This window comes from Nannospalax galili, unplaced genomic scaffold (assembly GCF_000622305.1).
Source record: "Nannospalax galili isolate Female #2095 unplaced genomic scaffold, S.galili_v1.0 scaffold514, whole genome shotgun sequence".
Classification (NCBI taxonomy): domain Eukaryota; kingdom Metazoa; phylum Chordata; class Mammalia; order Rodentia; family Spalacidae; genus Nannospalax; species Nannospalax galili.
Genome location: NW_008336076.1, coordinates 176,387 through 192,123, shown reverse-complemented (window position 1 = coordinate 192,123; position 15,737 = coordinate 176,387). Strand labels below are relative to the sequence as shown.

General features: G+C 37.0%; 1 protein-coding gene across 5 annotated transcripts in view; it reads right to left on the bottom strand.

Moving 5' to 3' along the window:
• Scn9a (sodium voltage-gated channel alpha subunit 9) overlaps positions 1 to 15,737 on the bottom strand; it is a 218,082-nt gene that overhangs the window by 72,060 nt on the left and 130,285 nt on the right. For 3 of the 5 annotated variants that reach the window (XM_008830879.2, XM_017797574.1, XM_008830881.2), the window contains 6 exons: positions 14,477 to 14,848; positions 11,142 to 11,271; positions 9,540 to 9,778; positions 8,023 to 8,196; positions 6,974 to 7,330; positions 1,241 to 1,717 (listed from right to left, as the gene is read on the bottom strand). In XM_008830879.2, the coding sequence (XP_008829101.1) occupies positions 1,241 to 1,717; positions 6,974 to 7,330; positions 8,023 to 8,196; positions 9,540 to 9,778; positions 11,142 to 11,271; positions 14,477 to 14,848 (1,749 nt within the window). The remainder of the gene's footprint in view (positions 1 to 1,240; positions 1,718 to 6,973; positions 7,331 to 8,022; positions 8,197 to 9,539; positions 9,779 to 11,141; positions 11,272 to 14,476; positions 14,849 to 15,737) is intronic. The other 2 variants (XM_008830883.2, XM_008830882.2) reach the window with 1 other exon arrangement.

The window sequence follows — 15,737 nt, the reverse complement described above, 5'->3', positions numbered from 1 at the left end:
TGACTATAAACTCATGGAAGGCAACTCTTAATAGGTTTAAACAGAGAGAAAATATTTGGTAAATATCTGTCAAATGATTTCTAACATGACCTAGATAAAAGAAAATTATCTTCAAAAAATATCAGAAAATCATTTTCAAAAGATAACTGATAATATTAAATTATGGTTATTACAATGGTTAGTACATTTTAACCCCTGAAATTCAATTTTTAATGAATTAAAAATATTTTTCTTTCTTTGAGAATTTCATACAGTGTATTTTCAAACTGGTTATTATGTTTGGCTGGAGTCAAAATAAAGTTTGACATATACATAACTTACTTAGAAATATACAGATTAAAGTGGGGAAAGATTAGACAAAAATCCTTTTATAGAACACCCTGTTCTCAGTAAGTTTACAGTACTATTTTATGTACCCATACTTTTTCAAAAATAGTAACTGAAATCTAACTTATAAATCCAGGGAGAGGTATAAAATTACATGAGATTTAAATAAGAAGAGACTGTGTCCATTCAGGAAAGATTCAACAGGTAGCTTCTTGGAGAATTTACACATATTAATATGAACTTAGATTTTGGTATTAATGACATTACAGAATTTGTAGACTAGTATCTTACAGATATATATATGATTTTGACCACTGAAGGAAATCATGAGCAAAGTCACACAGGCAGAACATGTTTGTGGCTTAGAAGGAAATCTGTCTGGTGATGTGATAAATTTACTGGAGAACAGGAGGAAAGAATTTGTCAGAGCTGGTTAGGGCCCCTCGTGTGAAGCTTTTCACAAAGTGCATACTTCAAAAAACAAACCGTAAATGAATACATCACAGTATAGACATAAGTGGGACTGAATTGAAGTGAAATTGGTTTAATACATGGGATAGATGGAAAATGAAGGAGGAGAGACTAGTTGGCAGGTGCAAAGGTAACAGTGATGGAGGAGACAGGTGAATTCAACAGGCTGTGGAAGGAGACTGTGTGACTTTACCACTGACAACCACCATGGGATGAAGGATGGGAAATTCAAGGATACAGGTGCTTTCAAAAAAAGCTAATCAAGATTAAATCAATTACTAAGAACATGTAAGAAAACCATCAGAACTGTAAGAAAGAAATGACATATAAACACTCTCCATCAGCATATCCAATGTTAAAAAGAACTGAGGATACCACACACCAAATATTTGATTTATTTACAAGTCATTTATATGAAGCAATGTATTTAAAGTGACCTTACCTCTTTGCTGTAGTCACTATCGGAGTCACTGCTAAGTTCTTCAGTATTCACATTTTCCAGATCAGACTCCCCAGGTGCAATTGGCACTGTCACTGTGAGGCTAGGGTTATGAATAAATGATTGATAATCATTTTCTTCCATCAAGCTTTTGTCCATACTGCTTCCAAAGCCACTGATTTTATCCTTTTCCTTGTGGAAATTATGACTTTTGCTCATCTCGGCAAGTGTGCGGTTCGAGATGTAGTTTTCTTTTTTGGCGTTTTGATCCCCTGCTCTTCTAGGGTCCTTGGAACTCTTTGGCTTTTTGGAAAATGCTTTAAGAATAAATTCACGTAGTGTCTGTTTCACATAGTTTATTCCCCTCTTGATTCTGGCCACTGCAATCTGGAGGTTGTTTGCATCACTATCTTCTTCAGTTGCTGTAAGATTGTCAGAACTAAATGAACTCAATAATAAAGCAAGAAACAGGTTCAAGACCTACAGCAGGTTAGGGAGAGGGTAGAGAAACAGGGAGACAGGAAATACAAAATAAGTGCATGTTTCAAAAATACAGGCCACAATACAAACACACAATGAAGAAAAGATAAAGAAGCTTTTTCACTGACTCATAAGAATGCATGAGATTGGTCTCAATACTCTCTGCACATGTGGATGTGGGGACCTGGGAAGCAGAGCCAACCACATTGATGGTGAATCACCATGGAGAACAAAGAATGGTCCCTCACCATCAGCATCGTGTCATTTGTCAGTTTGTTTCTGTTCACTTTCTGTAATGTGAGTTTGTTGATCAAGTTCCATTTAATGAATCTAAAATGTTCCCCTATCTCACCTGTGATTACTATTTGCTATTGTGGGAAACAAATGGAACAAGAAAAATGGATTGTTGTCATTGTGCTCAAGTCATTCAGGCCAAGATCTTGGTTACTTTTCCCTGAAAATAAGATGTCACTTGCTGTAGTAGGTAGAGCAGATAATATTTAGAATCTCTGTAACAAAATTTGTTGTCCTAGGCACTTCCAGCTTGAAACTTATGGCTTTGAATGTACAGTGAGTCTGTTGAACCTAAGTCATGGAAGGCAATGAAAAGGATCGCCTGTCTTCATTGCCTACCACTTAGGTCTTAGAAGAAGTTGCCAGAAAGGATAGGACAATTTCTGTCCTTGAAGAAGAGTCCTATGTGCAAGCAAAGCCATTCACAGAATGGTTTTCTACCCATTCACCGAAGGTATAAAACATGTAAATTGTATTTACACTTAAACATTTTTATACATAGGAAACACAAACATAATTGAGCTACAAATTTATATACTTCTTTTCATGGCTCAAATTATCTACCACATATTTTTAAAATCAAAATTTCATTTGAGATTTTGGTCGCAACTGAAATAATGTGTCAAATATGTAAGCATAAGAAAGCAAGTTAAAGCTGTGTGTGAAAGAACATTCTAGGAGTTTGGGCCTAAGGAATCTCTGATGGTTAACTGTGAATGTCAATTTGAGTGGACTAAAAAGTACTGAGAAGAATGGTTATGCAGACAGGTTTGGAGGTGTTTTAGGGGTTTTCTAACAAGGATTGACAAAGAGTGAAATACTGCCTTGAATTTTGGCAGTTCATAGGCTGTGGGCCCCAATGGAATAAAAGAGAGAAAAGGAGAAAGTTTGCAGCCTAGGCATTCTCTCTGCTTCCTGACTTCATGCTGTGAGCTGCTCTGCTCAATCCTGCCCTCCCTGGATATTGAACTGAAACTGTTAAAATGAGCCAAAATAAGTCTTTCTTCCCTGAAAGCTTTTGTCAGGTATATATTACAGGGATGCAAAGTCTGACTAACACAGGATCAGAGAAAAAAATTCTGATAATTTCTAAGCAATTGTAAGTACTTTATCGTCATATTTTATATTTCATTAAGAACATGTTTCCATGTTTTTCTTTTAATAGAAATACCTATAAAGACCCCAAGATCTGTCTTATAGAACTAAGCTGCTTACTAGATCCAAGTGAGAATAGATAATTAGCTTCACTTAAAACTATAAGAAACTAGTATTTATGATTATTTAAATGGATTGATTTAATAGATATTGAAAATGAAGTCAATTTCATATAATTTCTATTATTATATTAGGAAAGAAAAGAAACATTCATGAAAATATGTTTCAAAGTCTCATTTGAAGATAATAGTTTTCATTAGTGTTCCATCTACTTTTCTAAGCTTCCCTCTAAACCCTGTAGTTTTCTTTTTAATTTATTGAATTTTTGTGTATCTCTTACATACATCTTAATCATCTTTATACCCCCTTCCCCATCAGCACCCTCCCATAGCCCCTTCCACAGAATTTCATGTATTCTGTCATTTATGTTAAGGCTTATCAAGTCAAGTTAGTATCCCCTGATGTCCTTTGATGCACATTCATCCACTGTAGTCTAGTCAGCCTATCTAGAGTCACTCCCTTAAAGATTAGCTCTTCCTCACCTAGCAGTAATCAGTTACCCAATAGTACTTTGGCCAAGATTGGGACCTGATGCCATTTCCACAGTTCTATTCTGGGTTTTGTGTGCTTGTATTTGCATGTATACTGTGCATGCTGTCACCATTGCTGTAAGTTCATATGTACAATGTCCCAGGAGCCTGTAAGACTCTGTATCCATGAGGTCATGTACCTCCTCCTGAGGCTCTTACAGTCTTTCCACCTCCTCCTCCACAATGGTCTCTGAGCCCTGGGTGGGTGAAGTTTTATATGGGAGTCCTGTCCAAAGACCCACACTCTTCACTCTTAATTTTTATGCTTTGGCCATTTGTGGCCCTTTGTGTTCACTGCCATCTGTTGCATGAGAGCACTTTATTGATGAGAGTTGAAAGATGCATTAGTATTCTTACTACCCCTGGTCCACTATGTTCCATGAGTCTTAAGTGTAGAGGTTCCATTGTAAACCCCGTACTTTTCAATCATTTCAATAATTGGAAGTAAATTTAAAAAACAAATAAATATGAGAATTTTCTTTCCTTTCTTGTTAGTGTGTGTGTGTGTGTGTGTGTGTGTGTGTGTGTGTGTGTGTGTGAGTGAATGCCTGGGTATGTGCAGAGGCCACAGGAGGATGTTTGGCAACCCCTCTAGCACCCTCAGATTTATTTCATTGAGACAGGGTCTCTCACTAAATCTGGAGGCAGACTGGCAGCCAGCAGATCTGAGGGATCTTCCTGTTTCCACCTACTCCTGTGCTGGCATTACAGGCTCACGTGACCACGCCTGGCTTTTGATGTGGCTGCTGGGATCTGATCCCAGATCCTTATGCTTGTGCAGCACACACTGTTATCCACTTAACCACATCTTAAGCCCCTTGAGAACATTTTAAAAAGTTAGATCAGTTTAGTACACCTCTAATGTAAAGTTCTCAATCAGGAACATACTTTTTGATGATTTACATCTAAACCTATATTAGTGGTATTTTTCTTGTTACTCAAAAGCTGGCTATAAACCTTATGAATCAAATTTCTGTTTTTGTTTACTATAATGAATCAATAAATAATGAGTGAAATGTTAGTCATTCATAACTAGTTCCAAGTAAGTTAAATGTTCATTAATGTACTTTACTATAAATCTTTACTACCTTTCACAGAAAAGCCTTTCTCTAATATCAGTGCTCATGCTCAGCTGTTACATGGTGTACGCTCCAGACTTGCTTCAAAAGCTTTCCTTGAGTCTCAGGCCAGAACCGCTCTTTCTTTTCTGTGTGAAAAGTGTTTCCTTTAGACTCACTGCTTATTTTCACCACCTCGTCCTTGAATAATGATTTTTCCTCTCACTTTTCTTAGTCCTAGTAGATTATAAGCATACTAAAGAGAAAAAGTAGATGATAGGCAATTGCTATTTTATGTCAAAATTTTGTAAGAAAAAGCATACAAATAAAGCTTGCTACAAAAAGTTAAGTTCATTAGCTGAACATGACATTACACTCCTGTAATCCTGCCGAGGCTGAAGTAAGAGGATCACTAGTTTGAGACCAAAAGAAAAAAAAATGTATCTTATTGCATATTAGAAAGATGTGTAAATCTGTATCCCACTGGAAAATTTATTTAGTCCTATATGAGAGTAATAAAAAATATGGGTTGATAATTCATGATGCATGTTTTTTGTACACTAAGGCTCTGGAATTTTCAGTGCATAATTCACTCTACATTTTGGACATGTTTTCATATAGTATGTGATATCATGAATGTAGTTTTTTTAAAGAATATTATACTTATTATTTTTATTTTTATGTGTATGAGTATATTGCCTGCATGCATGTAAGTACACCAATGTTGTTCAATGCCTGTAGCAGTCAGAAGAGGGCATTGGATCCCCTGGAACTGGAGTTACAGATGGTTGTTAGTCGCCATATGGATGCTGGGAATTGAAACTGGATGCTCCACAAGAACAGTCAGAACGCTTGACCTCTGAGCCATCTCTCTTGCCCCAAATATAGATTTCTGTTCTGACCTCTGACTCACTTCTTTATGGGATCCACAAGGACAATATTTAATAACTTTGTTCTGAAGTCATAGGAGTGAAGGTACTTACAATACGTCATTACTGTGCTTTATCTGAAACACCTGGCAAGTGATTTGATGCTCAGTGGGCCACTGAAGCAAGCCGACAGACATGTCAGATTTAAAACTGGGTTGTGTGGCTTATGGAAGAGCATTCTACTCAATTTTCTCTTGTTTATAAGCTTGAAAGCTTGTACCACCCAGGATAAGGAAGAAGCAAATATTAGGATAAAGAAAACACTAGTTAGAAAGTGAGGGCAATTGCTATATTAAATAAGTGGTATAGATTAGTGGGTAGTAAGTATGTTTTTCTGCAAAGGGCCAGATAATAAATATTTGAGACTTTGTAGGCCAGAGGATATTTATGGTAGCTCCTTTATTTGAACAAGGAGGTAAAGATAGATATAGGCAAAATGTGAATGAATATGTCTGTGTTTCTATAAAAAATAATTATGACTAAAGTTGAATGTCATATAATGTACATGTGTCACAAAATACTATTTGATTAAAAAATCATTTTAAACCATAAAAACACCTCATATCACGCACAGGGATGGATCTGACCTGTGGGCCTGTTTGCTGCCCTTTGCTGTACATGCTAGCTTTTGTGACGCTAGAGAGCTGTAACCAGTGTTGTGGTTTGCCTTGGTCCATTGCAAGTTCGCTTTTATCACTGTTAATTTAATGCATTATTGACTACCACAGATTCATACTCATATCTGAAGAGATTTCATTCTCTCTTCTCTCTCTCTCTCTCTTTCTCTCCCTCTCTCTTTCTCTCTCTCTCTCTCTCTTTCTTTTTTAAAGACAGGGTCTTCTGTAGTCCTAGCTGGCCTGGAACTCACTATGTCCACCAAGCTGGCCTGGATCACACAGAGATCTGCCTCGGGAGTGCTGGGATCAAAGACATGCGTGCAATGCCTGCAGTGTAAGATTTCATATTTTTGAGAGATTTTAAAAACAAAGGTTTAATTCATATGACTTCACCATCAAACTGAAAGAAAAAAGCAGAACTTTTCCTTGAAGATCATTTTGAAAAATATAAATACAGGTTTTCTGGTGAAGGAAATTAAAGCATTATTTTCTCTTCTTTGCAGTAAAATTTTAATATTTATTAGAATTAATAATTTGAAAGAATTAAATTCACAATTATAAAAACATCATAAATTAATTTTAGTAGAAAAATTTAAATATATGTCTTACATACCACGAGGTTCCCAATCACCATGACCATCATGTAAACAATAAGGCACATGGCTTGACCCGCGACCTCCATGCAGTCCCACATGGTCTCTATCCACTCTCCGCACAGCACACGGAACACGATCAGGAAGGAGTGGAAGAAGTCATTCATGTGCCAGCGCGGGAGCTTGCAGTTCTCGTTGATCTTGCAGACACACTCCTTGTAGCTCTTCCCAAAGAGCTGCATGCCGACCACCGCAAAAATGAAGACGATGATGGCCAACACCAGGGTGAGGTTTCCCAGCGCCCCCACGGAATTGCCGATGATCTTTATCAGCATATTCAGTGTGGGCCAGGATTTTGCCAACTTGAACACTCGGAGCTAAAAACAGAAACCAAGTTTAAAATCAATCATTATGAAAGAGTTTTCAATCTTTTCACTCCTGATTTTTGTTCTAAGTTCAAAGTAGACTTCATTTTATAATATTGCTATTTTTATAATTTTTTTATAATATTGTTATTATTATCTAGCAAAAGTCAAGTGTTCATATATTTTGTTTTCATCTATTTTTCAATTCCTGCTGTTTTATACCCATCACCAGGTAATTACAATACAAATTATTAAAGAAATGTGGAATTTTAGTTGAGGATTCTGATAGCAGAAATTACAATTTTAGGTGTTCTTTTAGAACTGGTAGTTTAACCTTAATTTTATTTTTGATAATTGTTAATATTTTTAACTTTTTACCTATTTATTTTTATTTTATGTGTATGAGTGTTTTGCTAGCATGTATGTAGTGTACTCATAATGCAATGTCCTTGGAGGTCAGAAGAGAGCATCAGAATCCCTGGAACTGGAGTTATAGATTATTGTTAACTGTCATGTGCATGCTGGGAACCAAATGAGGGTCCTCTGTAAGAGTACCCAGTGGTTTTAACAAAGGAAAAATCTCTCCAGTCTGTTTAAAAAATATTGCTAATATTTTTAAACCAGATATAATAATAAGGCAAAAAACCCCATACAACCCCATATCCCTTCATTATCGAATCTAATGGTAAGTAGTTTATATTTACCAATCTGAATGATCGTAGAACTGATAATCCTTCCACATCTGATAGAAAAAGCTCTACTAAACTTAAAGTCACAATTAGACTGTCAAAAATATTCCAGCCTACTTGGAAATACTCATATGGATCCATGGCAATTAATTTTAACACCATTTCAGCTGCGAAGATCCCAGTGAAGATCTAAATGGAAAAAATGTTTGTTATTATTGGAAAGTATGGAACCAACTTAATGGTGATAATAACTATTAAGTTAGGGTTTTCTGTGTCCCAGATAATGTGCTAGAGACTTCCCAGATAGATTTTTAAAAATCTCATTTTCTCCCATAAGCAAGGTATAGTTCTATAAGCATCAAATGTTTCAAATGCTTTCATTATCCTGTCAGTTTCCATCATCAAGAGACAACATTTAAAATGACCATATTAGAATTCCAGAGAAATAAACCTTTGACAGCTAACAAATCATTCTTTGGCAAAATAATCATCTGTCTGTCTGTCTAGATACCGAAATGTTGATGCATTCCTTTTTTCTACTCTGACTACTCTTGGGGTCATAAAGAACATACTGACTCACCCTTTGAAGATTTATAAGCAGCAGAAGAAAAAATATTTAACTGACACAGGGCAGATAAAGTTAGATATCGAATCCACTGACTCACAAAAGTTCATTGTAAAACATAATTAATTCATGACACAAGTAACCAAGGTCTCAAAGAGGTAAGAGTAAAACCTTCCAAACCTTCTCTTATGCCTCTTTCTGGTACATTTGACTTGAAGAATTTAGCTGAACAGGGATGGTTAAAAGGGGAATGGTAATACAATCTGTAAAATAATGTACCACAAAGACATTATTAACAAGGATCTCTTGAATCTGAGGCTGTGGTGGTAAATAAGAGACCAGGTGAGTCCTCTGAGTTCATGGATACAGTAAACTCAAGGTAGAAAGTATTAAGTTGCATGATCTATGGTAATTAGAAACTAAACAGTCCTATCTTTGCCCAAAGATGAATAGAAGCAAATAATGATACCCAGGAAATATAAAGTATTTGCTCCAGGTCATAACTAATAAGAGATGGAATCAGGGTTCAAACTAAGATCTTTGCAATTATAAAGGTCCAGATATAAAGGTCACCACTGTTATTACAAAATAATACATCTACAATCATTCTGAAATATGTGGAGTATTTACTCACTCAGGAAGTGAAATGTAATCAGAAAATATATTGAGAAAACTATCAAAACTTTAAAGGGTTAACAAGTAAGCTGGCAGACAAGAGCCACACTCACTCTAAAAATAATGACACAATATAAAAATAGTATTGCAGTTTATGGTACTCAAAACTACTGAAAAATTATTCTAAGATAGTATATAACAGCAGAAGCTTGACTTTGTATTTTATTCATATGGCAAATTCTAGATCTGTACAATTAACTGCAGATCCACTGACTTCCAAGACAGAGGGAATGACAAGGTTGACAACCAAAGGGAGAAGCTGTGGGTGCATGGCTCACTCTACGAGACTCACCAGATTTCCCACAGCAAGTACATTTTTGAATTCATCAGTCATTGGGTGGTGCTCCATAGCCATAAACAACGTGTTTAGAACTATGCAAATGGTAATTGCAAGATCTACAAAAGGATCCATTACAATAAAATAGATGAACTTTTTGAATTTTATCCAATATGGAGAGCAATTCCAGATCAGAAATGTATGTGCAAATCTGTACCACCATGGGGGACATTTTTGTCTAGACTCTTCAAGTTCTGGGGAAAACAAAACAGCAGAGAACATGAAATCACTCACTGCTATATTTTCTTCACTATCAGATACAAATCAGCAATAAAGTCTAAAATTCAACCAAGTTGTGGTTTAGACTTTGCGTAACAGTGCTGTTTCTTTGAAAGCATAGCACATTACATAAAAGTCCTGTATCACATTTGTCCGTGAGATCAAGCAGAGGAAGGCAGAGAAAGTTACGACTGAGAGCAGACATATGGCCCTCTTTCTGATAAAAGTACATTAACACAGGTCTGAGGACATGGCTTTGGTGGCAAAGTGTTTGCACGCCATGAGAACCTGAGTTCTGATCCCCAGTGCCTAGGAATAAAGCGAAGGCACAATGGTGGCATGTCTGTAATCCCAGAACTGGGAAGAAAGAGATAGGAGAATCCCTAGGGATTCTGCTGACTAGTTAGTCTTGCAGAATTGGTGAGCTCCAGATTCAGAGAAAGATCCTATTTCAAAAAATACAGTGGGGATTGATAGAAAAAGGGCCCCATATCAACCTCTGGCTTGTAAATGCACATACACAAATGCATATGCACCCTCCCACCCCCCAGCACATAAGCACACACACATAAACACACTAATTCACATACATACACAACACACACATATACACACATAGATAAATAAAGCAAAACATATTAACATATGATGACAAAAGGAAAATGTTATCTCTATAAAGCAACATACATGTTTCCCTGCATCCTTAATGACTTGACCTAATGAGATGCTTCTCTTTGGGAAGCGTACAGGTGAAAAGAGTATAAAACCAAGAGACTAGACACAATATAAGGAAGCACATGTGGCATGGATGCTTCACCTCATTAAACCTTTTACTTCTCACCATGGTTTACAGGATGAATAAACTCATCTGAACCCTGGTATGAGTCTAAAGGTGCAGAGTCAGCCAGCGGGCAAGGTGAATCTGGAGCGCACTGAGGGGACTGGGTGGGAACCAGCACATTTTCAAAACTGTACCTTTTAACACTCTATGTCCTAGAAGAGAGAAATTCACAGACTGCATTGTTCCCTAACATAGAAACGGTAAGAGAATTGCATAGCTTTTGGGCAATCAAGCTTTCTGCATCAATTACCAGTAAGTAAATAATCTTTGAAAGGTCATTTTACCCTATATTGTTTTTAATCATAAATAATACCATCCATCTTTTAAGGATATGAACATGATTGTGTACCCATTTCCTCTGGTTATGGTTATTGTTGCTAAAACACCTTTTTATATGCTTTAAGTTCTTTCTAAGAATTTCATGTAACTGGCTAAAGGTGACTTGAGTTTATATTATTTTCATTTAAGCATCTATAAGATAAAATATGATCACATACCTTCCACAGTGTTTGTGAGAATGCTGGCTCTGCTCATTGCTCTTTGTCTGAGATGTGGGTCGCTCAGCATGTCCTCTGACAGGAAGTAAGAACTAGAGCATCTTTTTCTATGCATTTGATTGGTTGTGCCCTGAAAAAAAACCAATTAATTACAGTCTTATGAATATAATTTTTATAAAGTGTACATATAAAATAAAATCTTGCTTGAGTAGCTATAGTAAATAATTAAAAGTACATACTAGACTACTAGGCTCAAATGATGGCCCTACTACTTACTACATTTGGTTATTCCCACACCTAACACTTCTATCATAAATAAAATGAGGATAATTCAGTTCTTGATTCTCACCCTTATGAAGGTTGAAAAGCCAAAGGAGCATTATTTTGTGAAATATTTTATTTACTGTTTTTGTTTTATGTAAATGAGTGTATTGCCTGCATGTATATTAGTATGCCTGTGTCATGCAATGCCTGCAGAGATCAGAACAGGGCATCCGATCCCCTGGAACTGGAGTTATGGGCAGTTATTAGCTGTCATGTTGGGAACCAAACCTGGGTCCTCTGCAAGAGCAGCCAGTGCACTTACATGCTGAGCCATCTCTCCAGCCCCTACAAAAGAGCTATTCATATTATAATGTGTGCTGATGAGGGAAAAGTCCTACATGAAAAGAGCTAAACTAGAGTTGTAGGAGTTTGGATGTAAAGGTTAGATCTCAAATTCTCTTATCTCTGTAATTATTATTTGCTGAGGTGCTGACATTAATGAAAACTACTGTAAGAATTGTTTCTCATTGCAAAAAAGATACCTTTTTGACCTGGTAGGTATGTGATGATAAATGACCGAGTTTGAGAAGGACATTTAAGACTGATGGGAAATGTAGCAAAATGGAGAATACAAGCTCCACATGGAAGGGGTGACCATAGTTCAGCTCTAAAAGTCTTTGACATGCAGAATAGGAATTCAGCCACGCCAGGCATATTTATTTGAAAGTAAAAATACCTTATTTTTCAAGCATAGCAGCTAAATAACTTTAAAAGGCTACACTGGTCTTTTAAAATACTCACACACACTTACACATATATACACACACTCACACACACACTCTCACCCACCCTCAATCTCTCCCACACAGTCTCTCTCTCTCATAGACAGACACATACAAACTCACTCACTCATTCTCTCTCTCACACACACATATATACACAGATAACTATAAAACTTTACAGCAATCATCTACCTGCTCATATGCAGTAGATAGTAGATATTTTACCAACGTGTATCTACACATGTATTAATATGGTTCACAAAATATATAACTATAGGTTTGCAAAACTGTATAGTTATATAACTATGTCATATAGGTGTGCCTATCAAAATATAGACATACAAGCATAAAACATGTCTGTACATATGTGTATGCTCAAGTGTCATGCACATATACACACAAAGCATTGACAACTTATGGCACTCTTTCTACATTTTCTCTCTCGTTATATTCTCTAATTTTCTATTTTCCCACAAGTCAAATAAGAATTTGTTTGATTACATAAATTCTTTTTCATGTAGTTATATCTCAAGTGTACAGATTATATATTATGCAATAAGCAAGTGTTTTTATGTAAGCTGTAAATTTTGCCAGACTTCTATGGTGATTGCACTTCTAATTCCTGGGGTTTTATAGTTTTGGCTTTAAGTTTATAACTTTGATTTTTCTTTGGTAAAAAATAAACACAAATAAAATACTTCATTTTAAAATGTGAAATAAGCCGGGTGTAGTGGCACACGCCCTTAATCCCAGCACTTGGGAGGCAGAGGCAGGCGAAACTCTGTGAGTTCAAGGCCAGCCTGGTCTACATAGTGAGTTCCAGGACAGCTGGGGCTATAGGGAGACCCTGTCTCAAAAAGACTGAAAAAAAAAAAATGAAATAAGCTTCAAATCTGGCACAAGTTACATACTGTTTTACAGATTACAAACTTCATTGAAAGTCAAAGCATATGTATAATTTCATAGAAGTTTAACATGCTGCTCTATAAGGAAAAGCCTTGACAGAAAGGCTTAAGCTGTATCATGCAAGCATAGAAGTCACAAGTTACTCAGAGCACATGCATTCTTTCAAACTAAGTTGTGTGTGTGACCATGGCTTTGATGGAACTTACTCTCAGTTGAAACACATAGGCTGCTAATATGAGTAGCACACAATGGGAACTTTCTGGATTATGACAGCTCTGGCTGATACTCAGTAACACAGCATAACAGTATAAATGGGCTAAAGATATGTCCTGGAAACTCCAAGAACCAGAAAGTGCTCACTTTTAAACTTAATGAGAGATTTTTCTGTAACCACTCAGTGACTCAGGAACACTTTTTTTTTTATATGAATTTGGATATTTTATGTTAATAGACTGTAGATAAAAGATATTTGAAAATGAAAACAGTCCATTTCATTTGTTCAGAGGAATAAGCAGAACCATTCTGCATTATATGCAAGATCAGAAGCCCATTGGTAACACAGTGGGGACTGAGGTGAAGAGTACTTCCTTGGGGCAAACAGTCTCTCTGTAAATGTTTGAGCTGTTTATGAGCGGTAGTTAAATGCTAACATGCTACTTTATTTCTCTGTGCCTCGTTTTCTCCATTTGCAATGACAGTAATATATCACCTCATACTGTTGCGTCTATGTTTGTTGTTATTACTGTTGCTACTAATCACTTATGTAAGATCTCTTGCAATAAGTATATATTAAGTGACCCGAAACAAACAGCAATAGATGACAAGAAATCCAAATTTCTTTAGAGACTTGGGATTTATAGACAAACAAGACCAGCCTTCTAGATGTATTTTTGTGCTGCTGTGGTTATCTTTTACAAGTCGTTCTCAAAGGCATGATATACGACCTACAGTTATAACATCAGCATTTAAATACTCTTTTCCAAGAGTGGGGCATAAAATAGCATTAAAAAATTTAGAATTGTGCATATTTGTGTGTGTTTCTGTGGTGTTATGCACATCTAAGTGCATATGCTCATGGAGGTCAGAAGTCTTCTGAGCCTCTTGACCTGAAATTACAGGTAATTGTGAGCTGCCTGACCTGGGTGATGAGCTGTAGTCCCTTAACTGCTGAGACAACTTTTCAGGCTCATAAAATATTTTTCAATTAGGTTATTACAATGCCTGGAATGAGGATTAAGCTAATGAATCAAAGGCTTGTTTCTATAAAGAAGGTATCACAAAATGCAGCGCCATTCATGGGCTAGAGAGCAGGCCCCAGCAGAGAGACCCACTGATGCAGAAATAAGAGCCCAGCCATGCCTGAGCTATAGAAAACATCCTTACGCTGTCGTCGGAAGTTGCCTTATCTATTATCACCTCTGGCAGAAGCTGTCCATTGGGGAGCATGAGGGTTGAGGGTCCATCAACCAGCGACACCACGCCATTGCAGTCCACCGCACTGTGCATCTTCCCGTTCACCGGCAGCATTGGGGGGGACCTACTGGCCTGGCTGATGTTACTGCTGCGCCGCTCCCGGGGTCTGTGGGGCACGAATAGCGAACCCCGTCTGCTCTCGTTGTCTCCAAAAATGCTATGCTCATCATCAGCGAATTCTGTCTCAGATCCTATATCTTTTCCTCGACCTTTGAAACTGAAAAGACTTGTTCTGCTGCTACGCCTCGCAGAAAACAAGGAGCCGCGGATGCTGAGTGGTGACTGCGGGGGGGAAACAAACAAAAGACAGTAAGTCTGCTGTGAAGGGCAGCAAACTTTATGAAATGGTCACTAAATCTACCGGCCTCTGGACAAATGACCCCGTGTTTGTGTGAGAGAAATACCTTTAAAAGCAAAGCAATAGTGCAAAAAGACAAGTTCTAGCAAAGAAATCTGGAATAAATTGAAGAATCCATTCCTCAGAACCAGGACAATGGCTTTTCCATCTTTACGGTGCATCGTACAGCGATCTCTGCACTGGTTAAAGACATTCACTTTGCTATATAGACATAGTGCTTAGAAACAAATTTACTATGCACACTGCCATTCAACTTTTTTATTTATCAGTCCCTAAGCACCATAAGAAATTGAAACTTTAAAAAAATTTGTTTTAATTATTTTTTTATTTTATGAGTATGTGTGTATTGTCTGCATGTGGGTGAATGCACCTGTATTGTACAATGCCCACGGAGGTCAAAAGAGGTGGTCAGAGCCCCTGGAACTGGAGTTACGGACAGTTGTTAGCTGTGGGTGCTGGGATTTGAACCCAGGTCTTTTGCAAGAACAACTAGTGTTTTTAACCACTGAGCCATCTCTCCAGCCCAAGAAATTGAAGCTTTAAAAAAAATGTTTATTAATGAGTAAATGAGAACAATTTTCAGGAGTTGTTTCTCTCCTTCTATCATGTGTTCTGGGGCTCAAACTCAGATTGAGAAGTGGGTGAGGCAAGTGCTTTTACCTGCTGAGCCATCTCGCCCACCTCAAAGTGAAACTTGCTTATGGTCAAAGCCCATTCTGTTGTTTCTTTACTACTGTACATTGCTTGCAATTCCAGTAAATGCACTGGAGACCAGTTGTTTGTGTTTTACAAGATCTAATATCAGTGAACTTG